The following is a 27684-nucleotide window of genomic DNA, read 5'->3' as shown; positions in this document are numbered from 1 at the left end:
GATATTAGGTCTTGGTTTGCCTCTTGTTGAGGATTCTCTCTTTATACCACGTGCTTCTCAGGGCTCCCTCACCCACTCTTATGGTTTGGAGCACTATCTTTATGCTAGAGACTCCTCAATCCACAGGCTCGACAGATAAATCTGCTTTTTTCCCCCAAACAGCTTGGGATAGTGGTCTGCACACTGGATGATGAATATTGAAACACAGACATAAAAGACCATTTTTAAAGATGAGATTATTTTTAGAACTGTTTTATAGATATGATTCTATAGCATTAATGCATGGGAACAAAAAAATACAAATATTCAAGTTAAGTGCTTGAATAAATGAACACAAAAAGGAATTCAAAAATTTTTTTATTTAAAAATCTTGATACAATGTCCCATTAAAAAATATATATACATGATTCTATTTACATACTCTTTATTAATTCTACTGGTTTGAATTCGATTTTAAATGCAACTTGAAAAGCTTTCAGGATTTCTTTTGAAGGCATTTAAAAAATACTATAAACTTAACAAGAATAACAAAACAAAAAAAACCACCACCAAAAACATATGGAGGCACAGAAAAGAAAAAATCCATTTTATCTCCTGAAGTGCATCTACTATCACAGGAAGCAGGGTTGTTAAGAGCGTATGCACTATTACTGCTAACCTATCTGTACGGAAAAGTTCATACGTGACAATTGGTTTTGTGGTTTTTTTTAAAGTCTTTGCAGTTCTCGGCCCACATGCAACGGTATGAAATAGGCTCTTCACCCTTTTACCTAAATCAAGGTACTGCATTTGGTCAATATCAACGAAGATACAATTTCTGAAAACATGATGAAACATGAAATCAAAGCAGAAAAACTATTCAGGACAAGGAGATCCTTTAAGTTGGTGCATGTTGGTTGATCTTACGAAAACTCTTTGGAATCTGCTGTGACTCTGTAACCAATCAAGGACTCTTGACCGCCTTCATCCATAAGCAGATCCACTAACACATGTGGTTTATTATAACCAAAGGAGGTAGTAGTATTTCTCAGCATTATGGACTCCTGCCCTCCTGTCTTTATTTCAGTTTTAGTATTTGGAGGAAATTCTGAGTCAGATAAGCTGTCCGATTCTACAAGGCCACTATCAGAACCATTTCTGGAGTGATAAGAGTTTAATGCACCGCTGCTGGGTTCAGACTGGTTACTACTTGAGTGGAGAGAATCCTTTCTGATGACGGAGGTTAGGGGGCTGCCAGGGACCGTGTCAGAAGTATTTTCTTCAATGGTCACCACTTCTGTTTCACTGGAAAGACCTCTGTGTTCTGCTTTTCCTGGATTGTCCTCCGTATGCGTACTTGAAGTTGTTGCTAGCAACAACTGCTCTTCACAGATCACCTTGTCACCTTCATTTTCAGGGACAATTGCTTCATAATCGGTGATGGACGACATATACTTTGGTTCTGATTTTGCCTCTGAAGAGGCATTTTTTACCACAGATACCTAAGGGAGGAGGAAATCAATGATTAAAAACAATAAATTACTACACATAAGTGCCTATTCTCAAAAAAATAAAAAAATGGTCTAAGGCTAATGAGCAACTAAATGTACCACTAAATGGTACATTTAAGATAGCAGTATAGTATTTTAAGATTAAAAACAAGGATTTTTAAAAAGTTACTATCTCACCAATATATGTTGCTTTTCATGCATTACCTTTCACACGCATGTTATACTTGTAATGGGAGTACAGCTATTCATTTTATATAATAAATTTACCATCGCCTTCATAATTATCATTTTCATTGGCTCATAATTGCTTTACACTGATGATTAAATAATTTTTCTAATAGTAAATGTTAAAGTGTTTCCAATTTTTACTATTTACCAAAACATGTTGAAAAAAATATTCTTACGTGTCTTTTTATTTGTGAAATTATTTTTTTTTTATAATAAATTCTGAAGGGTGGAATAACTAAGTCCAAGGCTGAGGCATGTTTATGGAACTATGACACTGTATACTCATTTTATGCTTATCTTCCTACCCAGGGCTTGGCTATATGACTTTTTACCAACATATATCCATTTTACCACTACTAATACTCCTAAATATTCAGGTTTATTTTTCTTTTTCTAGTGGGTGTAAAGTGGCATAATGCAATGTTGCTTTGTGCTTAATTACTTGTGAGGACGAGTGATATAATTCATACATGAATTGTCTACTAATTGTTGCTAGTTCTTATCCACTTTACTGAAATATAACATATTCTTAACAAATTTAAATGTGCCTTTTGCATATCAGCTATTATTCCTGTCATATGTGATTCAAAAAGCTACCATTCTGTTATCAAACTGTTTTTTTTAAATTTTTTTTCCAGCACACAAAGGCTTTTAAATGTTAGGCATTCAAATGTCAAACTTCTAGTTTAGTCTCACTCTTGGCCATCTTTCCTTCTACACAATGAAGTGGCTTTGTATTTGCAGATTTTCAAAAGCCATGTTTTCTTGATGCTGGACCTCAGCACATACCATCCGTAAATACCTGGATGAATGACCATATGTCCCTCAAGACTGCTCAGGCATCACGGCTTCTGGAAAAGGCACAACTGACTCCCACCCCACAAAATGGACAAAGTCCTCACTGACATGTAAATAAACCTCTGTTTTTGAACCTAATCACACTATATACCCACTGAATACTTATTTTTTTCTCCCACTAGACTTCAGGCTCCTTAACAGACTTGCCTAACTGTGCTTTTGCCACATGCATAAAAAAGTACCTGGTGCATAGTGAAAACTATGTGGTGCTGGATGTGTGGTACATTGAGTGACTTATGGTAGGTGACACGCTGCTGAACATGATTCTACTTTTAAAGAGAACTTTTAAGAAACGATCAAAAAGGTTCAAATTAACATTTGAGTGTATAATTAAAGAAAAGTATTTAAATACATTACCAATGACTTGGGTAACATGATGTTTTCTTTCTTACATGGATTCATCTTCTTAACGTTACAACATAGAAATACCAGGGCAAGTACCAGAAAGAGGAGGACAGCGGCAACAACTGGAATCCAAACAGAATCTAAGAGAAGGGAAAAATCACAAATTAGAATTAAGATGGAATACAGCTGTAGCCATGTACTAATTATAAACTCTTGGAGTCGTCCTTTAATAGATGCACACATCAGGTGAAGAACACAGAGTGTAAGGAATACTGAACCGAAGTCAGGAGAGGAGTGAAAAATCAGCCCCTGACCTACATGCAACATTGTTCCTCCCGGCACACTCATTCTAAATTGTCTTTGACTATACTTTCACAGAACAGTGTGGATAAAAGAGCGTTTTCCTAACAATGTTCTTACAACCCCAAATAGAAGGTGTTTCCAGAGTTATGCTTTTTTCTCATTTAAAGAGGCGAAGTAAGAATTTTTAAAATATATCTCCTTAGAAATAAATTCTGGCAATGTCTAATAACTCTTAAAATAATGTAGTCCGACTCCTCAGAATTCTGTTACATTTTATATTTATTTCAAGATTAGAATATTTATAAGGATACACAGATGTACACACATGCACACACAGAGGAATGCTGCACAGAAATAAAGTCCCCTTGACTGCAAACTGGATATAAAGAATAATATAAAATAGGGAAGATTGTATCAGAGCACATACATCTAGAATCACTGTTGTGTATTTGTCTCTAATGCTGCTTTTTCTTTTCATAGCCGAATCTTTAGTACTTTTTTTCATACTCATCTCTTCCAAATCAATAGTACCCACTAAAAGTGGTGGTGTTTGGCCTCCCTTCATGGCATTTCATTACCTTTAATTTTCATTCCAAAGTTATTTCTTTGGAACAGTAATTCTGGAAGTTACTACTAAATGAATGCTTATATCACACCAGTTACAGAATGTGGAAATAAATTATTATAATAATAAACGATAAAAATCAGCACATAACTAAACTCGCACTGGGCTTAGAAGCACGCAAGGAAGGCTGCTGTGAGCCACAGTGGTGCCACCGTGTGGCCACGATATTGGCCCAGTTTATAATTCAGTATTTTTTTTTTTTTTAACAGTAAATCTGGGGCATTTGCATTATTTTCAAAATTTTGTGTATTTTAAGATTTTGTTTTTCAAAATAGCATAACGAAAACTGGCACAAAATGCATGGCATTATTTTAAGTCACCTATTTGAAACTCTCATATAATGGCCTAAAAGTTATTATTAATAGTATTAAATTTTAGGTGTTTGGTTTGATTCTTCAACCTAGATTTCCATTCTTTAAAAAGATATGTGTACCATAAAATTTTTGTACGTTTTTAACCTAGGAAATATATTCTAAAAATATCCAACAAGTGAAAAAATATATATACTATATAAGTAATCTAAAAGTCCAAAAATTGGGGAACATTCAATAGAATACAATCTGCATGATGAAATATTCTACATACATTAAAAAGTAGTATTAATAAATTATGTAAAATAATATGGAGATTTATAACAGATGCTTAAAGCAGTATATAAAATTATATGAATGAACAACATGACCTGCCTATGTAGAAAAAGAGAAAAACAGGATGGGAAAAAATCCACCGAACGGTGAGTAACTTATTTGGATGGCAGAACTACTACTAATTTTGTTTTCTTCTGGATTTTTATATTTTACAAATTACCTACAATGCACATTTAAATTTCAAAACTTCAAAGGCCCCAAAAATTTTTGTTACAGTACCTGACACATGAGAATGCCAGTTCTAAAGTTCTATTATATATATCCCCACACACAAAGAAAAGATTAAATAAAAATAATTATTTTAAAATGTTATAAAAGTGACCCATAATTCATTATTTAAACCAACCTATATTTATTTTTGAATATGAATTTCTAGTGCTTGTCCAGTTCACGTCATACAATTTTAATCAACATTCCTCCTATTCAGTTTTTTGGCTTACTATCCCCATAAAGAACATCTTAATGAATATGTACCATCTTGCTATACTGAATAAACTGACTTATATTGTGCATAATCCTGAAATGCAGACATTTATGCACGTAGTTTTACGTGTTTATTACATTTCTTTCCTGTGTCAAAAGATGATCATATGGCTTTACAAATTGGCTGGCTGAGAAATGGCCTTATTTTTAATTTTGAACTTCCCTGAGGAATGGAACTATTTTTAAAAGAAATTTATTGAAATTGCAAACTGCCTCTTTTCACATTACCCTATGTTAGTTACCACTTTTTATATTTAGGAAAAAATGGCAAGAAATTACCTGTTATGCTCTTCGGACTGAGAATAGTAACACAGGATTCTTTGGATTTTTCAGTTTTAATAGGCCATTCATCTGAGAATCCTTCTACTGCAATACAGTACTCAGAATTCAGTGAGGACACGGGAATACTTAGGCTGCACGGAGTCTCGTTGCAATCATCTTCTTTTTGTACGTACCTTCTATCTGCGGTCTGTATGGGCAAAAACAAACATGAAAATGCATGGCTCCTTTTAATCTGCAAAAAGCAATCATATTTATAGTGGTCAAACACCTGGAGAAAATGTATGTATGATGAATGTTGAGCATGTCTGAAAATAGTGTTGATATCCAATAAGTCAGTTTGTTACTTCAACACAGATGATGCTATGTATCCATTAAAATGTTCTTTATGGGGATAAATTTAAAAACTCAGAGGCCGGCCTGGTGGCTCAGGTGGTTGGAGGTCCATGCTCCTAACTCCAAAGGCTGCCGGTTCAATTCCCACATGGGCCAGTGGGCTCTCAACCACAAGGTCGCCAGTTCAATTCCTCCAGTCCCACAAGGGATAGTGGGCGGCGCCCCCTGCAACTAAAAATTGAACACAGCACCTTGAGCTGAGCTCCCGGATGGCTCAGTTGGTTGGAGCACGTCCTCTCAACCACAAGGTTGCCGGTTCGACTCCCACAAGGGATGGTGGGCTGTGCCCCCTGCAACTAGAAACTAGCAACGGCAACTGGACCTGGAGCTGAGCTGTGCCCTCCACAACTAAGACTGAAAGGACAACAACTTGAAGCTGAACAGCACCCTCCACAACTGAGATTGAAAGGACAACAACTTGACTTGGAAAAAAGGCCTGGAAGTACACACTGTTCCCCAATAAAGTCCTGCTCCCTTTCCCCAATAAAATCTTTAAAAAAAAAACAACCAAAACTCAAATAGCAGGAATGTTCACTGTTACTCGCTATGTCAACAAATGTTCATTAGTCTTATTTCTATAGTGCTTGGAACTTAGCTGGTGAGAGAGAAAAGCATCTTATGTGAAGAATAATAAAGGTATTATGCAAAGGCTGTAGAATATCTTGGCAGTAATACATAGAAGGGATTGAAGCAATCTCAGGGATTTTATTCATTCAAACAGCCAAAGTGCATGGCATACCTGTGCTAGGACGTGAAGACAGAGGCAGGACAGAGGTGCCTGACCTCAGATAACATCGTAGGGTACAGAACAGACATAAGAAAAGTGTTAAGAGAGTAATGAGTACTGCAAGAGGACTACTACAAGGAATTAGGAATAACCAGACCTTAGAGGAGGAAATAGTCTACCGTGGCAGAAAAGAATTCGAAGGGGACATAATACGCCAGTTGAATACTAAAGAATGCGTAGAAATTTGCCAAAGGAGGACATTCTATGAAAGAACATGTAATGTGCAGGGAATTAGGAACAGCAAGTTCACCAAAGCAGGAATAAAAATAAGGTTGGAAAGAATGAGGAGACAGGTAGCTGGAAGGATGCAGCAGGCCCACGGCTTTGGAGGCCACAAGGCCACGCCATGAAAGAGAATTTAGGTATCATTTTGTAGCCGATGGGGATTTGTTATAGGATTTTAAGCAGAGAAGTTAATATGGCTAGATTTGCACTTTAGAAAGACAATTCTGCTAGCAATCAAAGTGATGTTTTAAAACCTAAATAAGGGGGCAGCAGGTTAGCTCACTTGGTTAAAGCATTGTGCTCTTAACAACAAGGTTGCCAGCTCGACCCCCACTTGGGCCACTGTGAGCTTCGCCCTCCACAACTAGATTGAAACAACTATTTGAGTTGGAGCTGATGGGTCCCAGAAACACACACTTAAAATAAAAAGTTTAAAAAAAAAACTAAATCAGACGTCACTCTTCTGCTTAAACCTTTCCTGGGGTGCAACATCTCAACTCAGAATAAATGTCAAATCCCTCCAATGCCCTAAGACATGTGGCCCCAGTGACCTCTATGACCTTACCTGCTTCCACTCTGTGCAGCTTTGCTGCTCCCTTCACCTGTCCAGTGTCCTTTTGCTAGGATCTTTCCCTGAAACACTCTCCCCATCATTATCCATGGAGCTCACCTCCTCCAGCCCTGGTTCCAGTAACACTCCCAGTGAGGTCTGCTCTGACCACTGTACTGAAAATCACTGCTGCCCCCAACCCCACTCTCCCTCCCTCTTCCCTACTTTATTTTTCTCCATAGCAGTTATCACTGGAGATTTGTCTGTAGTATTCACTGTTCTCTCCTGTTGCAGAAGGCACAGAGCACATGCTTGACAAATATTGTTAAATAAAGGAACGGCCGCACTACAGAGAATGGATGGAATAGAATAGTTCTAATCAAGTGTGGTCTGCATACCAGTGTCAGAACGTAATTATATCCCCACAGTAGTACTATTAACTTTTTCTTTGAAAAACAATGACTCCAATTAGAGCTTCGTATTATTTTACGTTACTACCAATGAGGAAGGAAAAGATTCAAATGATCCTCATCTTACCGGTGGAAAAATGAAAATATACACGTTAAAATCCTAGATTAGGGCCATGCTGTTACACAAGGCAAAGAAAAAAAATGTGCTTACGTGGCCAGTGTTATTGATAAACACCAACACTAATTCCCTTCAAAAGCATTCATCTATTTCTTTTTTTTTCTTTTTTACCAAAACTTAGGATCCATGAGTTATGCCTGAATAGTCATAAGCATTCTATTTTCTTACACTACATGCACAAACAACTTATGCTAGCAACAGAAAAATTTCCATTTTGAAAAACATGAAATACAAACACATACCTCACTTCCATTAATTCTCACATACACATCGTACACGAATATGTAACAAGAATCTCCTTCATCATACATAGCTTCTGGCTCTTTTCCATCTACAACTAAAGGATGAGATATATCAATAACGATTTCGTCTTCCTTCTGTCTGATATCCACGTTAGGTGGTCCAAATTTCCCTAGGGCGGGGGGACAAAAAAGAAGTAAAATTAGTACAGGCCCTGGAACTTTATAGTACATTATATAAATTACCAAAATCAATCAACCTACGCTAGTTGTGACTGCTGTTCTAAAGCAAAACCATATTTAAACCATTGCAAAATGATCTAGAAGATATTCTATGTGTCCTTAATAAAGAAATGCTTAATAAATCTCCTCAGGCAAGAAGTATTCTTATCTAACCTAAACTCCTCTTTAACACTTTAAACTCATTTCTAGTCCTAAAGAAAAATAGTTGGTCATGAAATCTTGGTAAAAACAACTTGACAAAATAGAAGCTCTATTAAGTTACTTTTTCCTTTTTCTTTGGTTCTGTGAATTTAAAAAAAAAAAAAAAATGGTTTTCTAAAAAATGTTTCAGAAAAGGCATTTTAGTTATCTTTGAACTCTCACTGAAATTCTTTGTATCTCCAACACCTATGGATGTCTGGCATGAAAGCTATATATAAAAGTTTCCTAAATACATTCAATTTTTATTGTGAAAATCAGAACTAGGTATTTATTAATTCAACAAATATTTATTATGTGTCTTTGATGTCTGGCACTTCGTTGGTGAAACATTTATCTATTCTTCACATATTTATTGTACACCTACTATGTGCCAGGCAGGTCTGTTTTTACTCATCAATGCATCCTCTCAGGGCTAACATACTTTCTGGCACATAGCATGCCTTTGACAAATCTATGTGGGAAAAATCTGACATACGGATGGTGTAGTTATCAGATGACAAAGGTGTGAACTTGGGGGAATAAACCTATTTCAAAGGCAAGTACAGAAAGGGCTGTGGAAGAGACCCAGTAGGGCAATCGGAAAAGGAGGAGGAGAACGAGGCAATGGATGGAGCAATGAAGCACGAAGCTGAACAATGCAGGAAGTGAGGCTGGAAGGCAAGGCATGGAAGGACTGGGAGACTAAGGAGGAGTAGGTGACTAAAGGCTTCTTTTACGCAGGAGTGAGAGCATGAGGGCTACAAGGTAGGATGTTAGTCAGGAAAGAGGACTTGGCATTCAAGAGCCGAGAGCTTGAAGAGGTAACAAAGATCAGGTATAGATGGGGATGGAGGGCTGGAAGTGTGTAGAACTGAAAATCACTGGGATTGAAGAGATTACGGAACTCTAACATTGTTTTAATGTATAAAATTGGGATTAAAATTCCCTCAGGCCTTGAAGATTTAAGGCAGAGAGGAAGAATGACAGCAACTGCCAAAGTCCTCAGTGAACGTAACTTAGAAAGGAATGACCAAGAAGATACGGGGGCAGAAGGTATGCGGAGTCTGGTTGCAGAGCACTAACCCATATTTGTAGGGAGAGGAAATGGTAACGATCTAGTAGGGCCAAAGAGATGGGCCCCTCTTAGCCCCATTTTGTGGGACTTGGGAAGAGGAAAACACGAACTCCCTGAATTCTTCCAAATGTTTCTTGGGCATTGTAATAATTTTTAGCAACTGCTAATAAAAGCAAATATATACAGAAGACGTGTAAGTATTTTCAAATTCAAAATTTAGACATGTATAGATTCTACTCACATTCTTCGCACAAAATAAAGTCTTTTGACTCTGCATAGGCCGATTCTTCCTGTCCAAGCCTAGCTTTAACTCTGGCCCATAGAGCAGTTGTTGGATCGCCGGTCATGGAAAAGATATTACACTGAGTATCAGAGGTATTGCAGGCATCTATCCATTTTGCATTCCTAAAATGAAGAGGAATAAAGAAACAAAAGGTAACTTTTATTAATATATAAACTTGAACCATCTCAGCCTATACTTTTTATTCACAGCACGGAGCTGGTAGAAGGAGCTGAATAAGAATAGGATGGAGAAGCTAGACAAAGTAGGAAGCCCTTACTTTGGTGACAAGTACTACAAATGCCTTTACAATAAAGAGGCTCAATTCAAGTTATAAGACCTGCACCAACCCATTCCACATGCAATTTTTAAAAATCTGCTCATTAAGCAATTTTACATTCTATTAACTTGATCACTACTTAATTACAGAATCCAACACATTACATATACACTATAAGAAGTAAGAGCAGGGCCGCCTGGACGCTGAGGTGGTTGGACTCCGTGCTTCTAACGCAGAAGGCTACTGGTTCGATTCCCACATGGGCCAATGGGCTCTCAACCACAAGGTTGCCAGTTCGATTCCTCGACTCCCGCAAGGGATGGTGGGCTGCGCCCCCCTGCAACTAAGATTGAACACGGCATGAGCTCCCGGATGGCTCAGTTGGTTGGAGTGCGTCCTCTCAACCACAAGGTTGCCGGTTCGACTCCTGCAAGGGACGGTGGGCTGTGCCCCCTGCAACTAGAAAACGGCAACTGGACCTGGAGCTGAGATGCGCCCTCCACAGCTAAGACTGAAAGGACAACAACTTGAAGCTGAACAGCACCCTCCACAACTAAGACTGAAAGGACAACAACCTGACTTGGAAAAAGTCCTGGAAGTACACACTGTTCCCCAATAAAAAGCTTTTCCCCAATTAAAAAAAAAAAAAAAGAAGAGTGCATCCTTACTTTTAATACAGAACTGTAATCTTTATTTGCCATGCCTTAAAATATTGGAACTTTTAATACAGAACTGTAAGCTTTATTTGTCATGCCTTAAAATATTGGAAATTAGTGATACTTGTCTACTTCAATTTTGACAATAAGAAGAACTAAGAGGCAGGAAGTTCTGAAAAGAACTAACTGTACCCTTAAGACTTCTGGAAGTCTATAAGCAGTTCAGGATGTTTTGCCACATTGGAAGGAAGGATGATGGAAGAAAACACAGAGCATTATGGAATATGCAAATTCCTAAACAAAAACAGAATAAAAAGTATAAAAGAGTAACACTCACCCATATTTCTTTACTTGTACAGTAAAAACAGGTGTCTGTGGCATGACCGGGTAATCCCAACGTACGACAGTATTCAAGTTATAGGCGTCAATTTTAACATTGGTTGGTACAGGCACTGTAAGAGATTCAAAAAGTATAATGGACAATAGTAAGCAATTAACATTGACATTAGAAAAACCTTATTATAAGAAACCGTGTTAACCAAATATATATTTTGAAGAAAAGTAGAATTCATCAAAATAGATAATAAAATTATTTTAAAAATTTCTAAAAATTAATTTTATTGAAAAATGCACAGAAGAGCTCTGATTCATTTTAAATGACTAAAACAACATTGTGATACAAGGAAACACAAATGTGGTATAAGGCAATAAGTTACTATAACGTTATATAGGAGTTTTTAAAATAAATGCACTGCCTGTTGTAGAAATAATCCTCAATTTATTTAATTAATCACTAGAATTTTCTATATTTGATACCAAAGATTGTATTCAATATCTAGAGAAGTGGTTACAATAGGGATGGCCAGTATCACTCTAAAACCACTCAGCCTCTCAACCCTACCCCTATACACCTTTAATACCTTTTCTAAACAGCACAGGAATAGATGCCTAATGATTGACTGAAGGAGAGCCAACTGCCATTCCAGTTTCACCAACATTTTGCTCTCTGTGGTGTGAAGGGCTTTATACAAAACATATCCAGTATTTCTTCTTGCTTTTGCTCTTTTATTAGAAAATGTCTGTTGATAAGATGTGAGCCAAATGAGAATAGGCAGAGTCACTTTTATATTGTCATCAGACATTAACAAAACTGTAACCTAGTTATTAAAAGTAGGCATTTTCCCCCTGCTCGATGTAGAAGGTTGTCTTCCACTGACCCTTGGAAAACGGACACACATAGAATCTCTTCTCTTCCTCTTCCCCACTCCCTTTCTCTCTTTCTCCCCCCTTCCTTCCATTTCCTTCTTTATGAATGAACATGAAGGTATAGATACAGTTAGGGAGATGACCCAAAATAGAAAACTCCATTAAGCATGATTTATTTATACAACTTAAATAAATGAATGGCAATGTGGCCAAGGTTCAGCAGCTTCCAACATTCCTCATCCTCCTCCTCTAAAATGCTGTGAGATGATACCTCAGATGATACCCCAGATGACAATGATGGTTACTCAGGTTTATATCAAGTGGACTGTTCTAATAAGAAAAATATTCCCTGGATTGGACATTAAGAAATCTGCATTCTTTCCTGGATATACTACTAAATAGTTATTTCAGATTTCCTCATCTGCTAAGTGAGGTGTTAACTTCACATATATATTTGCTTACTTTTGAAGGAAATACCTACTATACAGGGTACAGCAGGGTAAACTGAGGCTTCCTTAATAGGGTTCCTTTTTCTATGACATGTTTGCTCATCAACTTCCTGAAACAACCTAGTCTCAAACAGCTTACAGTCTATGGTTGAGGTGGAAATAAAAGGCACCCCACACTGGTTCAATTCCACACTAATAGCAAATAATAATCACAGATATAAACATAATTTTGCAACCAGTTAAGAAAGAGAGGCATGATACTAAGAAAACTCATAATAAATATGCAGAAGACATTTCTTAATTTTAGCAGCTTTTGCCTCTTTAGAGGCTGAGAATTTTCAAACCACCAGGTTCTGGTTTCTTTTTATTTAACAGTCCTTCCCTTGATTACACTCTCTAGTCTTGCATTTACTAGAAGCAAGAAGAAACCACATGGCATCTTCAACACTTTGTTTGGAAACCTCCTTAGCTAGGTGATGCGGCTCACCAGGCATATTTCATAGTAGCTTTCTGCCAGCACATAACAAGAATATGCCTTCCTCCAGTTTCCAATTAGGACAGTTCTTTCTTTCCATTTAACCCCCTTTTAAAAACTGATTCCCAGCAGCAATGCCTTTTTAACTGTATATGCTCAATCTGGAATTCCTGTATTTGAGAAAAAGGCATATAGAAGTCAGTCTATACACTAGAATATCAAATAAAATGCATTTATATTTAAGAGGTTACTGATTCATATATTATAAAACCAAAAAACAGTAGATTTGTGCAGCATTAGATTAGATTTTAATGTGAATCAAACTATGTTTCCCATAATTTAAGTAAAAGCTTGACACGGTTAGCCTAGGACAGGGACTTTCAAAGTAATCAAGACAGCTGGCAGGAAGAGGAGGTTTTGATGGATTATAGCAGACAGAAATTACTACTAGATTAAAGGAGAAACTTCTAAGTATTTACATCAAAGGATATACTGTGGTTTTCCTGCTACCAGAAGAGAAACCATATGGTTATTAGACGCCTTCATCATCTTTGCCAAAAATCACATGGTAGACATGCGTAGTTTTCTCACTACATTTCAGAATTTTGTAACCTAACGTTCAAATTGTTACATATTCAGATTAAAGTAAGGTGTACGGCAAACTCCTATTCATAATAAATTTACCTTATGTAAATAAAAATATAGCAAGAGAGTACTATGCATGGAGTTTCAGGAAAGATCCTACTCGAGTATTTCATGAAATAATCTTACAGATTTGCCCATCTCTTTAAAATGCCCAGGATAGTTTTCTGTAACTCATTTTGTCTTTGGAAATGGGTTCAGTTATTTGGTGCATTATATCTGCAAACTACCCAGAGTACGCTTGAGCTATTTTAAGATTTGCTTCCCAGAACTCCTCTAGAACTAGTGGCTGAGGATTTAACAAAACCAAACACAGGAGGAGAGAAGAATCAGTTTTTCCTAACACTCAATTACAATGCAGGGGTAAAAAAAAAAAAAAAAAAAGGAGGGTATTGGGTACAGCCAACTGTTTCCTGGTGATAAACTAGAAGAGACAGGAATATGAAAAAAGAGCCAGGAAGGGAACAGAAAATACCAATGAAGATTAATAAATAATGAAGCATTGCCACTAGCCGGGGCAATGAGGTTGTCACAGAAGACCAAAACACAGCAGCAAGAGCAGCTCTGTAATAATTCCTGGGAAAGGTAGGGTGGAGGGGGGGAAGCAAACGACTACAGGTATCTTAGGATTTCCTCTGCACGGATGGTGACAGAAGTAAGCGTATAACCGCCAAAAGCACCTGTGCCTTTATTGAAAGAGGGACAACAGACACAGGAGTTGTTCACTGATTTTGACACAACAGCATGCAGACTGTCTAGAAGATGTGTACATCTATGGCAGAACAGAGAGTTCTGTACCCTGTAGACACCACTAGATCAGACAATTTGCTTACTAACCCCTCTACGGGAAAGACAAACTGAGCCGCAAAAAGACATGAGAATAAAGGGGCCAGCAAGTAAGGTGTTTTTGTGGATTAGAAGTCACTTAATACCACAAATCAAAAACAAATGTTCCAAGTTAAAGCATCCAGATCCCTTCCTGAATGAACAACTCTCAGAGAAAAGAAGTAACACGCTCCTCACGTGAAAGAAGCAGGCCATGGGCATTTTCACAAAGGTTTCTTCTTATACTACAAACTGAGAAATGTCATGAGAAATTCAGACAGAAAAAGGGGAAAATATCAAATCAAGACTACAGCATTTTTTCAGAATATATTTATGGTCACAATCTCCCTCCTGAATGGTTTTACAGTATTGATAAAATGGCTATTTTTATTAATGCTTTCCAACTGTTTCTCTTAGCAAGCGGCAGTGTCCTATAGATTTCAAATGAGACATTTTGAGAATTCTTGCACATGATATTTCAAGTGTTCACAAAAGTTTTTCACTGAAACATTCCAATATTTGGGGGCTTTGAAATTTAGGAATATATCCATCACTTTGTGAAAGGAATGGAAAACAGTCTATTTTCGACTTCCTTTTATTATTATTTTCTCTTTTTATGGTTTTTATTGTTTTCTTTCCATTTTATTGGGATATAATTGACATACAGCACTGTATACATTTAAGGTGTACATATAGCATTATGACTTGACTTGCATACACTGTGAAATGATAACTACAAGGAGTTTAGTTAACGTCCATCATCTCATATAGATACAAGAAGGAAAAAAGAGAAAACAAATATCTTTTTCCTCATGATGGGAACTTCTGGGATCTATTCTCTTAGCAATTTGTGAATACACTATATAGCAGTGTTAGCTATAGTCACCATGTTGTACGTGATTATATCCCCATATTATTTTGTTGCATCTGCAGAAAAAGATAGTTTCAGAACTAAGGGTTCAACTGAGGACACCTGAAATGTTTCAGGTCTATTTTACTTTCTATACAATAGGTCCTCAGCTGGGTCAAGGCCCCTTGTATTCCTGCAGTCTTCTCTTATTCCCAATTGTCTTTGGGATTTAGTCTGGTTTTATCACATGCTCTATCTCTTAAAATGTGGAGCCCAGAAGTGATGCAACAGATGTGAAGGAAATACTCTCTTTTCTGTCTTTTTTTAAGTGATGGGCTTATACTGAGCTTGTAATTAACTAAAATCCCCTTTACCCAAACCACCACCAAGTTAGGGCTTATCCAATAAACATCTGCTCAACTACCTTGTTTCCCCGAATATAAGACCTAGCTGGACAATCAGCTCTAATGCGTCTTTTGGAGCAAAAATTAATATAGGACCTGGTCTTATTTTCATATAAGACCAGGTATAATATAATATAATATAACATAACATAACATAACATAACATAACATAACATAACATAACATAACATAATATAATACCGGGTCTTAGATTAAGTTTTGCTCCAAAAGACACACTAGAGCTGATTGTCTGGCTAGGTCTTATTTTCGGGGAAACACAGTCCTTTACTGACCTGAAATGCAGGATTTTATTCTTGCTCCTTTCCATCCAATTTCATCTAGATGAGTTTACTTGGCAAGTCAATGAATTCTAATTGGATCAGACCCCTGATAATAGTCATTTCTCAAGACCAAGTCCCCTTTGGACTAAGTCATTGTAAGTTGAGAAATACTTTAAGAACTAAAAAAATAAAGGCCTTTTCAGTCCATGGAAAGAAAAAGATGGGAGAACAAGTTAGCTGCTAGGCCTGTTTAAATGTCTTATATTGATCTGGATGAGATTTTTTTTTTAAGTCAACATAATTTCTCATACGTAACTAAAACAATCTAACATTTTAAAATATATTTGTTAAAATAAAGAGGCACATTATTGAATAATAATCACTAATATAATATTAAACATTTGCTACAGGACAAGGAATGTGCTCAACTTTTGTATGCATTATCTCCGTTAAGCACCACAACATCCTATAAAGGAGGTACCATTATTATACATATTTCTACCAATGATAAAACGAAGGCTTAGAGAGGTTACCTAAAGCTTTAACAATATGTAAAGTTTTGTTGGCTTTAATTAAGAAAAACTGCTTAGCTGTCATTTTGTGATAGTGTGATAAAATAAGGGGAAAATTACCTCTATATATAAATAGGAATTGGAGATGATTATTTTCTGATGACTTCACAAGCACCTGCTTCAAGTAATTTTCCCTGATTTATTATACTATCACAATTAAACGATGGCCACTGCAAAATTTGAAAAGTGCATTAAAGTAAATCATTTCTTTGGACATCACATGGGCATTATTAAAATGGATACCTCATATTAGGGTTACTATGTATTGGGATAATCTAAAATAAAGACACTCCCTTAATAAGAAAATTACAAGTGAACTGATTCACTCCTGTCAGGAATTCATTTAAATATGGTTCAACTCTCAATCTGACTATCCAATCAAAATGGAACCATTAATTATTCATCTAGTTCATACAGCAACTGCATTATTGCTGTGTGCTGCAAAATTTTATAAGACAGCTCTTTAAATGGTCTTCTATTTTTCTCTTCAATTCTTTAAGTATTCTTTTACGGAGAACTGAAATGTGGAACTGTCAAAGCCCTTTTGAATCATGAATTAGAATAAATTGTAAAAGAAAAGTATTATTAACACCTGTTCAGTAAATACAATTAAAATGCATTGTCTTAAATATTTGGAATCTCTGAAATAAATAAAAATAGAATCCAAAGAAAACAATGAAAAAATTAAACATGCTGTGAGTACAGCATTATCCTAAAGTCAGAGAACGAACAGAAGCACAGTTGCAAAAACAGGTGAATTAGTACAGTAAACTGTACTGTGGCCACATCTGTGCCAAAGTACAGTTTACTCTTAAGATAATACCTGTTGTCACACAGCAGCCTAGCAGACTGTCCCCTCATGTCTTTCCTTAAGGAAAGAACAGTCTGTGAGACTGTAAATCTCTGGGACTGTATATTTCTCTCTATTTAGTCTCCAAAAGAGGGTTTGCAGCCAATGACGAGTAAGATTCCCCATGGGGGGGGGACAACTCAAGCCAGGCGGAACCCCGTGGAGACCCCCGATGAGCTGCCTTAGAAAGATTTGGGAAGGGGCCTTGTCTCCCCTTCCCCCTGCCTGGGAAAAGCCACTGCTGACTCTGGCTTTCCCCTCTCACCTAACTGGGAGAAAAGTCTTGAGAGTGGTAAGATTAAGCTCTCTTTGCTCAACTCTGTGAAACAATTTCGACATGTGATATATGTCCCTTAAAGGAGTTACGTACCTCACTCAAGGACTTTCTGCTTCGGCTGTTTGAAGATCAACATAATTGATTTGGATTATTTCTATAACGTGATAAATGAGTCCCACAGACCGTGCCAAAAACACTGCTACTACTCCCTTGTGTACTTCCCAATAAAAACCTCCAGTAGGCTTTATTCTGGGCTCCAGTCTTTCATGACTGTGAGACCCCTGGCCTTCTGAGATTTAAACTACATTAAGTCTCTGTATGTTTCTTTCTTAAAACTTAACCCAAAGTCGCCCCTTCTCGTACCCTTACTGCCCGTGTAGCGCTGGACGCGACAAATATCCAGAGTGGGAGAGCAAACTGGAAGAAAGCAGCTACTAGCAGGCACTGATTCACATCAAAATATATATTTCTTTTATATGAAAAGTGTATGAAAAGTGAATTATTAGATGGCACACATGTATGTATTTTCCCTATCAATTCACTTAAGAAATATTAACAAAAGCCCACAACTGTAATGCAATACACTCCCAACCACTTGGATTTTTCAGAGACTGGCTATATTCCCTTGTCGGCTGCTCTGTTCCTACCAGATCCCATCTAAGGTGAACTTCCAAATACACTGTCAAATCCAGCACTAATAAGGGTTAACACACTGAGTATACATTAAGTGCCAGGCACTGGAGAGACAGGGAAGCTGCCAAGAGCCAGAAACAGGGCGTCCTTGTGGGTTTTCCTCTACTCTCTGGAGAGTTTGCATTTTAAACTAACTTTAAAAGCATAGGGAACACAACAAAATCTAGAGAAATACACTGAAAAAAAGGGGGGACAGGGTTGCCAACACTTGTTTACAAAATGCTGGCATACAGAAGGCCATAGTAGGTCTTTCTATGGGGGAGAGGCAGGCAATTCTACTCCCAGGGCTGCTTCAAGGATGAGCAAATAGTGCAGTCACAGAAGTGCCATGCTCAGGAGTGCCTGGTATAAGGCTCTGCTTGAGCCAGGAACCTTAGTCATCCTTCCCTTCTCTTCCACATCCAGTCAGTCACAGAGCTCTGCTGACTCTGCCTTCTAAATGTTCTTCAAACTGTCCTCTCTTCTCCATTTAAATTGCCACTTCTCATCAACTCCTCCCAGACGTTAGCAGTGACCCAAGTGGCCTCTTTCCTTTGATTCTATCCCCAAACCATTTTATAATGTGCACGGTTTTTTCTATAGGGCATAACCGATCCTGCATAAAATCATTTATCCTCTTAAAATAATCCAATGGCTGCCCACTGACTTGAGCAAGGTATAGTGAGCATATTATTTTGTTGGCTCAGCACTGGTATTTCTTTCAGGAACATTATTTTTCTTCTTCTGGGAACTCCACAATCCCCTGCAATAATATCGTTCCCATGTGAGCTGGCACCTGACCCAAGCTGCGTAAATCAGGGCCTCCCTCTGGGATTTTGTTAGGATAGAAGAACCTGCAAGATGTCCAAACCCAAAAGTTGTCAACATCCATGATTCTTGCCAACCAGGGAAAGCTGTCAATGCTCAGAGAGTTAATCATAAGACATGGAGAGTCTTGGCGATTTGAACTGCTTGGTTCAGCTTCCTGAGGCCCAGCTGGCATCTCTACCTTTTTGTTTAACTTTTGCTTAGACTCTGAGCCAATCAATACCTCTTTTTGCCTAAGTCACCCAAAGCTATGTTTCTATCCTTTATTGTTACATGTGACCATACCAAGGCACTTGCTTGATTCCTACCCCCCACGCATCCCCTTGTATCCTCACACATGTAATACAATAAAATGCTTAATACTCCACTAATTCAACATGGTGTTTCACTGCTCTTCTTCTAAACACACACAAGTCTCCTGCAACTTTTCCAACTCTGGGGTCATCTTCCCATCTTTCCTGACTACCTTGGTCAGAGCCAGGCACCCGTTCCTTGCTTTCTAGTAGCCTGTGCCTAAGTTCAAGCCGTATCACAGTGTACGGACCTGCCCTTGTGGATGATTAACTTGATAATGGCAGTTTGCAGAGTAGTTAAGAACTTGGACTCTGGAGCCCAACTGCCAGGCTCCCCACACTGAGTACCAGCGACCTCTCTACAAGTTGGGCAGACGTGCCTCAATGTCTCATCTGTAAGTGGAGATACCAACAGTACCTACTTTACAGAGTTGTTGTGAAAATGAGATGTGATGAGAACCCACCACAGGGCCTAGCACTGAACTGTTAGCAATATAATGATCCCTGAAAGCAAGCAGAAACTGACAACTCCCATGTTTGTATTCCCAACACTGACTGTCCCAAGGAATGAGTATTTCTTTGCTTGATATATTTTTTAATTCAAGTTGATTTTTAAAGAGTAAGCCGAGCAGAACCGGAGCACACATAACAGAAGCTCACGGAAGAAGTCATAATACAGAGCTTCAGACTCAGTTTGCCAAAGGTGGCGGAGCTGGGCCTCCCTGACCGATTCATTCCAGGCGAGTGCTAGCTGTGAACACTGGGGAAACACTTAAGACCGACAGCGTTTCTGATAATTTAGGTTTATCCCTCTTGTAGAAGAGGTTTACTGATCTTATTGGCGCTCCGAATCACCATTACATCGAGTATTCTCAGCATCTGATTCCGAGGAAATCTCAATAAGGGAGCGGAAATAAAATGCTCCAAGAACCAAACTATATGAAGAGACCTACCGCCTGGCAAATCTGCTCTTCACCACTTCAAGACTCATCCGTAAGATGACCAAGTACTGCCCCTTAACTGTCAGCTGGCGAAAGAACGACTTCTCTCCCATCCTAAGGATTTGGAGTCCACCCTAAGAGTATAGTGTTTAAGTCATGAGCTTTGGCCACAGTGTACAAATGTTGACCAGGAAACTCACTTATTTAAAAATGAACAAAAAGCACTGGAGAATTGAGAAGTGTTTTGTTATTTCGGCAACAACGGAAGAGGCGAGAAAAAGGGAACTAGAGTGTGTGCAAACCGCGGAGACCCTCAGTCCCCTTCCCGGGTGCCACCCCAGCAGGACCCAACGCCCCCCAGCAGGACCCAACGCCCCCCAGCAGGACCCAACGCCCCGGGGCGTCCGGGAACCGAGGCGTCCGGGACGAACGCGGGTGTGGCTCCGCCGGGCGGGGCTTCCAAGCAGGGGCGGCTGCCGCCCCACCCCATTCCCACCCGGCCGCGACCCTGCTGCGAGCGGCGGTACCTGACAGCTGCGGATCCGCGGTGCTGATCGCAAACCTGCTCGCAGCCTGCGTGACGACGACGAAGAGAAGGAGGAAAGCCATGCTGCTCTGGATAGACTCCGAGTGCGGCGCCGAGCGGCGGCCACCCTCCCTCCGCACGGCCCTAGGCCCTGGGGCTCGCGTCACTTCCGCCACCGCGCACCAAAGTTCCACTGGGAACCAGGGCGTGGACAGGGTAATGAGACGCGGACAGCGAAGCCAAGACCTGGAACGGGAGGCGGGACTACGCCCAGGAGGCCGGAAGTGGTCAGGGAGGCGGGGCCAGCGGCGGGGAGGCGGGGATAAAACTAAAACGCCGGGAGAGGCCAGTTTCAAGGAACCATGGCCCAAGGGTCACGACAGTTCGTGGTAGCGATCTGGGCTCATGGGTCTCTGAGGAACTTGGGGCCAGAGACTTGGCAACACCTTTCGCGATTCTTCTTCCTATTTTGAAAGTGTTAGGGCAGAATTTTGCCCTAGGCCACAACCATTTTACCCTATTAAACTTCGCCATCAAGGCATCTGGGAACCTGAGTTTAGAACAGAAAGGGCCCTTTAAGTGCTTTCCCTAATCCCTGAATTTGTATTATATTTAAGGAATCTGAAGCTTCACTAGTGACATGGTTTGTGCATAATTACACAGCCTAAATCCAATTGGTTTGGCCAAGAGCTACATTTTCCTTGGAGGAAAAACAACTTGTATTACCTTTTCAGCAATTAAATATCAAATAGCAATTTATTAAGCAGCCTTTTACCATGAGATCTGCCCTCTTTCATCTCTGACGGCATCACCTATTACTCTGCATCTCTCCCATTCCACTTCAGCCATATTGGACATGCACATAGCTAACCACCTCACCTGCTTTAAGTCTTGGCTTGTCATGGCCTTTTGCAAAAATTTGAAACTGCGACCCATCCCATTATCTTTATCCTGCCTACTACATTTTCATGGCACTTACCACTTTCCCCCACACTCTACAGTAGGCATATTGATATTTATTCCCCCCACCCCTTGTAGAAAGCAAACTCCATAGGCCTGAAATCTTTGGCAATCAGTTAGTATTTGTTGAATGAAAGAATCATGACTACACTAGCGTTAAGCAAAAATTTAGAAAAACCTTATGGAAATACTGTATAAACTCAAGAGGAATTATTAGCTGGATCATTTTTATTTATACTAATAAATCCTTTAGCTCAGTATTTCAGTGTACAGGTGAAGCACATGGGGATCTTGTTAAAATGCAGATTTGGATTCAGTGGGTTTGATTCAGGTTGGGGCTTGAGAGGCTATGTTTCTAACAACGTATACAAGGAATGCCAATGCCTCTGGCTCTAGACCACACTTTGAATAGGAAGGCTTTAGCTCCATCTAGACTAAGTTTGAGGAAATATTTTGTTTGATGTGTTTAGGATGCCCACTATCTTAGTACATTCAGGCTGTTATAACAATAAGTCATGAATTGGGTGGCTTATGAAAATCAGAATTCTATTTCACAAAGTTTTGAAGCATCAAAGACTGAAATCAGGGCGCCATACCCCAGATATGGGTAGCAGACTCCCTGTTGTAACCTCACATGACGGGAGAGGGAAAGGTCTCTCTGGAGCCTCTTTTATAAGGCACTAATCCCATTCATGAGGGTTCTCCCCTCATGACTCAAACACCTCTCAGTACTATTACCTTTGGGAGTAGAATTTCAACTTGTGAATTTTGGGGGGACATATTCAGACCATAGCACTCACTATATGGAAGGCATCTTCTAGTCACTGTAAGGATGAACAGATAATAAGAACTGATCTTTGCTATTTAGGAGTTCATGGAGTAGGACAGAACATAATATTCAATTCAGTTCAGTAAACATTTTTATATTAGCCATCACAGGAAGTAGAGTCTGGGGAAGAGATTAGCATGCAACACATGCTCTTGTATTCTCTTGGGATTGACCCCTACGAAGAGATGGAGGAACTAAGATTGAGCAGAGGGAGAAGTTGATCTGTGATGCCACTGCAACAAAGACTTCAGTGACCCCTTGGGACTGGGATGGCCTTTTAGAGGTGTGTTGAGTTAATATGAACGTCTGGGCCTTCGACTATTAGCATTGATTAGTCATTGGATGCAAACCACCCTTGGCAGGGGACACAATTTGGATCTTTCCATTTCTTTAACTGAGGCATTCTCCAAAGAGTGCTGAGAGCTGAGGGTTTCTGCCAACAGCACCCCCACTAGCAGGGAGGACATGGGGCTAAGTCTTCTACTCCTGAATGGGGGATCTGGGCAGAGTTTCACAAGCAGCATCTGCCACAGTGAAGTATCCTTTTGAGGCACTGTGCTAGTCACTTGCAGACTAAAGATATGTATTACTTCATGAACTATTATTGAGTGCTACAGTATGTATCCAGTACTACTATGTATTAAGATTAGACCTGAGCATGACAGATATGGTCCCTGCCCTCATGGAACTTACAGTCTACTGAGAGAATTAACAAGCATTAAACAATTTATTACACAAATAAGTACTAGAATTGTGGTAATTGTTATCAAAGAAAGAATGAATTTATAGGGCACGAAGAGGGACTTAGTCTAAGTTTTAAGGAAATTCTTTCTTAAAGCAGGTACAATTTTACATATATATATATATATATATATATATATCTTATATAGCCACACAGAAGGCAAATGAGCAGTGCCAGTTTCCAAAGCCTAATGGCTTGAGAATATCCAAGTATATGTTGGTCTGACTATATCCTCTGGTGAGTTTTTAAAACCAAGAAAACCACTGTGGGTAAGGGATGGATAATTCCAGAACCAAGTGCAAACTGAAGTGCTTTTCAGGATCAATGCTATGTTTTGTAAGCCACACTGAGCACAGACTAGAGGAAAGAAGATAATAGGCCAAATAAAATAATTTAAGAAACTAGAACTATGATTGAATGAGAACAGAGGCTGGGTGTGTAGCACAAACTGTATAATTTGTCTCCTGGCGCTGTGCATTTCCTTCCTCTTTTTTCTAGAGCAAAAACGTCTGCCAGTTTCCTTTTAAAGGAGGAAGATTGTAAAGTTTGTGGCCAGAGCATTTAGTTCTGAATTGTGATTATTCTATAAAGTATAGGCAATACTCCCCTACACTCTTACACTCTACCCATGCTTCTACATTGTCTCTTTCTTAACTGTTTTTGTCATAGCACTTATGACAAAAAATGTCACTCACAAATATGTATTGAAATTATGGTAAGCATTACCCAAAGAGAACAACTGCACCTAGACAAGCACCTATCATTCTATGAATATGAATAAAGATTTAGTATTTTGTAAAGTCTGATAGTTGCTGCTTGTCTTGCAGCACTGCCTAAGATAAATGCCACATGCAAGATAGTGACTGTGACAGACATTTTTCATTAGCTGACCACTAATTACCTTTCTCAATATCCTTCTACTTTGCTTCCTTCCTACTATAGAGGCTACAAAAGCTCAATACTCACTTTCCCAATGTTCATGGCAGCTAAACATAGTCATATGACACAGTTCCAGTCAATGAGTCATAAGCAGAAGTGCATGTGTGCATGTAACAGATGTACCAAGAAAGGTTGCTGGCCTTGACTCTTCTTCAGTCTTCCTGCCTTAAATGTAGACATGTGCTTCTTGTATCTGCAGCAGCCATCTTGCAACCACGAGATAACATGATTGAGGATGAAAAGCCAACACCTAAATGGAATAATAGAAAGATAGACAGCCTGAGGTATCGATATTAGCATTGAGCCACTGAACCAATGTATCCAACCACCTACCTCTGGAGTCTTGTTATAGGACAAAAAATAAAGTCCTATTGACTTAAGCCACAGCCAGTTTGGTTTTCTGTTAATTGAGCTGAATTTTTTTTTTCGTACTCAATGCCAGGCCAACCTAAGTAAATTCTCTTTCAGAGAGCTGGAATGTAAACCACAGTGCAAGGGAAGATGGCTGGAGGGAAGGGGGAAAGAAAAAAGAAGAAACAACAAACTCAAGGACAGAATGTAGAACACTAGAATAGTAAGCAAAGATCTCTAGTTCATGAGGAGAACAAGAGGCCCAGGTCTTGGAGGTGCAGCAGCACCCAGAGGCTTGGTAGCATTGTGTGTACCCGAACAGTTCTCCCTCACTGTGACCTCTGAGGTCCAGCTCACTGTGACTGTTTCCTCTTATGATTGTCCCCACACATCTTCACCAGAATCACTTGTCACTAAAGGTAATCTGGGTGTCTGTCCCTTGCAACAAAAGAGCCTACTTAACATAATTTGTAGCCACATGTGGTCAGTCTCATAAAGGATAGCTACTATGTTCTTTTAGAAAACATTTCTCAGGGTCATCAAAATGGCGGCGTGAGGTGAGCCTCTGTTAAGCTCCCCGGGAATTTACAACTAATCAAACAACAATAACTCCACAGACTCCCTGCACAGCAGACAGGCAAGACAAAGAGGCCCACTACTGAATCACCTAAAGGTGGGCGAATCGCGCAAGCGGGGGTGGAGGGAAGGGAGAAGTACGGAGACAGAGCCGCGCGGGCGCAGGACGCAGACCTAGCTCAGTGCTCCGAGCTCGCTGCTTCCCGGAACTACTGCAGCTGTGGGAGAGGGAAGAACTCGGACTCCTAGGGCTCCGCTTATGGCCCACAGGGCTGAGGGGGCAGCATATAACACAGCTGAACCCAACGCTCACGGCAGAGACCTCGGAGGAAAGACTGAGAGAAGAAGGCTGAAAACGGTGGTTTAAGCCCTCACTGCCGAACAGAGAACGGAAGCCTTAGGCACTGAGACTAGCCGCCCCCTCCATACCCTCCCAGAGCTGGCCCCACCCCCACCTGCCCGGTGCTAGAAGCGGAACAGTAGCAGTGTCAGATCAAAAGAACAGAATATTTGCTGTTCTGAGAAGTGTGGACTGCAGACACAGATTCGCAGCCCAACTAGTTCCGGCAAAGGGGAGGGAGCTGTGGAAGGAGGACCGGCTGTGGTGGTGGTCACCGACATTGCTCTGGGCCACCTCTCGCAACTCACCCCACCCCTGGCCCCACCTATATGGGCGGATCCCTGCAGGAGTAAACAGAACTGCTGAAACATATGGGCTCTGAATCTGGTGCAGGAAGAGCTTTGGAACATCAAAAGCTCTCCGTATACCCACACGGACACTGTGCCCTTTTACCTAGCGAACTATTAACAGAGGAGAAGCCCGTCACTCAGGGAATCCCATTGTGTGAGAAGATGGAATAGTGCAGAGAAAACATAGCACTACCGTGTGAGACCAAAAAAAAGGCTGCAGTCAGAGAGAAAATAAACATTCTACCAACAACTACTGGAAAACAAAAGAAAGACCTCTTCCTATCAACCTGTTGCAGAAGCCACTCCTGTAGATGTCTAGGAAGAGAAATAATAAATCAGTAATTACCATGAATAACCAAGGCAACAAGACAGCTCACAAAGAAAGTGAAAAGTCTCTAGAAAAGGAACTTAAAGATATGGAAATATGTGACTTAAATGACAGAGAATTCAAGATTGCAGTTCTGAAAACACTCAACGAGATGCAAGACAACACAGAAGGGCAGTTTAATGAACTCAGAAACACAATCAAAGAACAACATGAGCATTTTACGAAAGAGATTGAAATTTTAAAAAAGAACCAAATAGAATTTCTGGAGATTAAGAACTCAATAGAAGAAACTAAGAATGAAATAACCAGCTTAGGTAGTAGAGTTGACCAGATGGAGGAAAGAATCAGTGACATTGAAGATAGAAACCTGGAAATGACACAGATGGAAGAAGAAAGAGACTTGAGACTTAAAAGAAATGAAAGAACTCTACAAGAACTTTCTGACTCCATCAGAAAGAGCAATATAAGAATAATGGGCATACCAGAAGGAGAAGAAAGAGAGAAGGGAACAGAGAATATAGTCAAACAAATTGTCGATGAGAACTTCCCAAACTTGTGGACAGAACTGGATCCGCGAATCCAAGAAGCAAATAGAACACCTAATTACCTCAATCCCAACAGGCCTTCTCCAAGGCACATTGTGTTGAAGCTGTCTAAAATCAACGACAAAGAAAGAATCCTCAAGGCAGCCAGGGTAAAGAAGACGGTAACCTACAAAGCAAAGCCCACTAGATTATCATCAGATTTTTCAGCAGAAACTCTACAAGCCAGGAAGGAGTGGAACCAAATATTCAAACAATTGAAAGAGAGAAATTATGAGCCAAGAATAATATATCCAGCAAAGATATGCTTTAGATATGAAGGAGGAATAAAGACCTTTCCAGACATACAGAAGCTGAGGGAATTTTTTAATACACGACCTGCACTACAAGAAATACTAAAGGAGGCTATTCGACCACCATCAACAGGGACAATTTGTGGCAACCGAAACATAAAAAGGGGGAGAGTAAAGACCTGAACCGGAAGATGGGAATGGGAAATGAGAAACAAAAACTCATAGACACAGACAATAGTTTAGTGATTACCAGAGGGTAAGGGGGGTGGGGGCTGGGAGATGAGGGTAAGGGGGATCAAATGTATGGTGATGGAAGGAGAACTGACTCTGGGTGGTGAACACACAATGGGATTTATAGATGACGTAATACAGAATTGTACACCTGAAATCTATGTAATTTTACTAACAATTGTCACTTAAATAAATTTAAAAAAAAACAAAAAACATTTCTCAACATCACACAAAGCACTGGTCTAGATAAACTGTTGCTGAAAAGAACCAAGCAATGTAAAGAAGCATACAATTTGTCCTCAGTGCCTCACACTTCCTCTTTTACGGAGTCTTCCTCTCTAAGTGTTTTCCTTCA

At 39.5% G+C, this 27684-nt stretch overlaps 1 protein-coding gene across 1 annotated transcript; it reads right to left on the bottom strand.

The window, feature by feature from the left end:
- Positions 1–340: 340 nt before the first annotated feature.
- Positions 341–21081, bottom strand: IFNGR1 (interferon gamma receptor 1). The gene is made up of 7 exons (XM_019732777.3): positions 20850–21081; positions 11095–11209; positions 9783–9946; positions 8047–8216; positions 5259–5448; positions 2934–3061; positions 341–1481 (listed from the first exon to the last, which is right to left on the bottom strand). The coding sequence occupies exons 1-7, from the start codon at positions 20929–20931 to the stop codon at positions 903–905; spliced, it is 1428 nt and encodes a 475-aa protein (XP_019588336.2). The 5' UTR covers positions 20932–21081; the 3' UTR covers positions 341–902.
- Positions 21082–27684: the final 6603 nt, after the last annotated feature.

Source organism: Rhinolophus sinicus, chromosome 2 (assembly GCF_057876585.1).
Source record: "Rhinolophus sinicus isolate RSI-liver-muscle chromosome 2, RSI-T2T, whole genome shotgun sequence".
Taxonomy (NCBI): Eukaryota; Metazoa; Chordata; class Mammalia; order Chiroptera; family Rhinolophidae; genus Rhinolophus; species Rhinolophus sinicus.
This window is presented reverse-complemented; position numbering and strand designations above follow the sequence as displayed.

Bases quoted from the DNA above. Each gene is read 5' to 3' on its own strand.
- IFNGR1 (XM_019732777.3), bottom strand. From the start codon at position 20,931: ATGGCTTTCCTCCTTCTCTTCGTCGTCGTCACGCAGGCTGCGAGCAGG. The intron at 9,947-11,094 runs GTGAGTGTTACT...TCTTCATTTTAG, and splicing joins GTACAAGTAAAGAAATATGG to GAATGCAAAATGGATAGATG. The intron at 5,449-8,046 runs GTATGTGTTTGT...TTGCCCATACAG, and splicing joins TGAGAATTAATGGAAGTGAG to ACCGCAGATAGAAGGTACGT.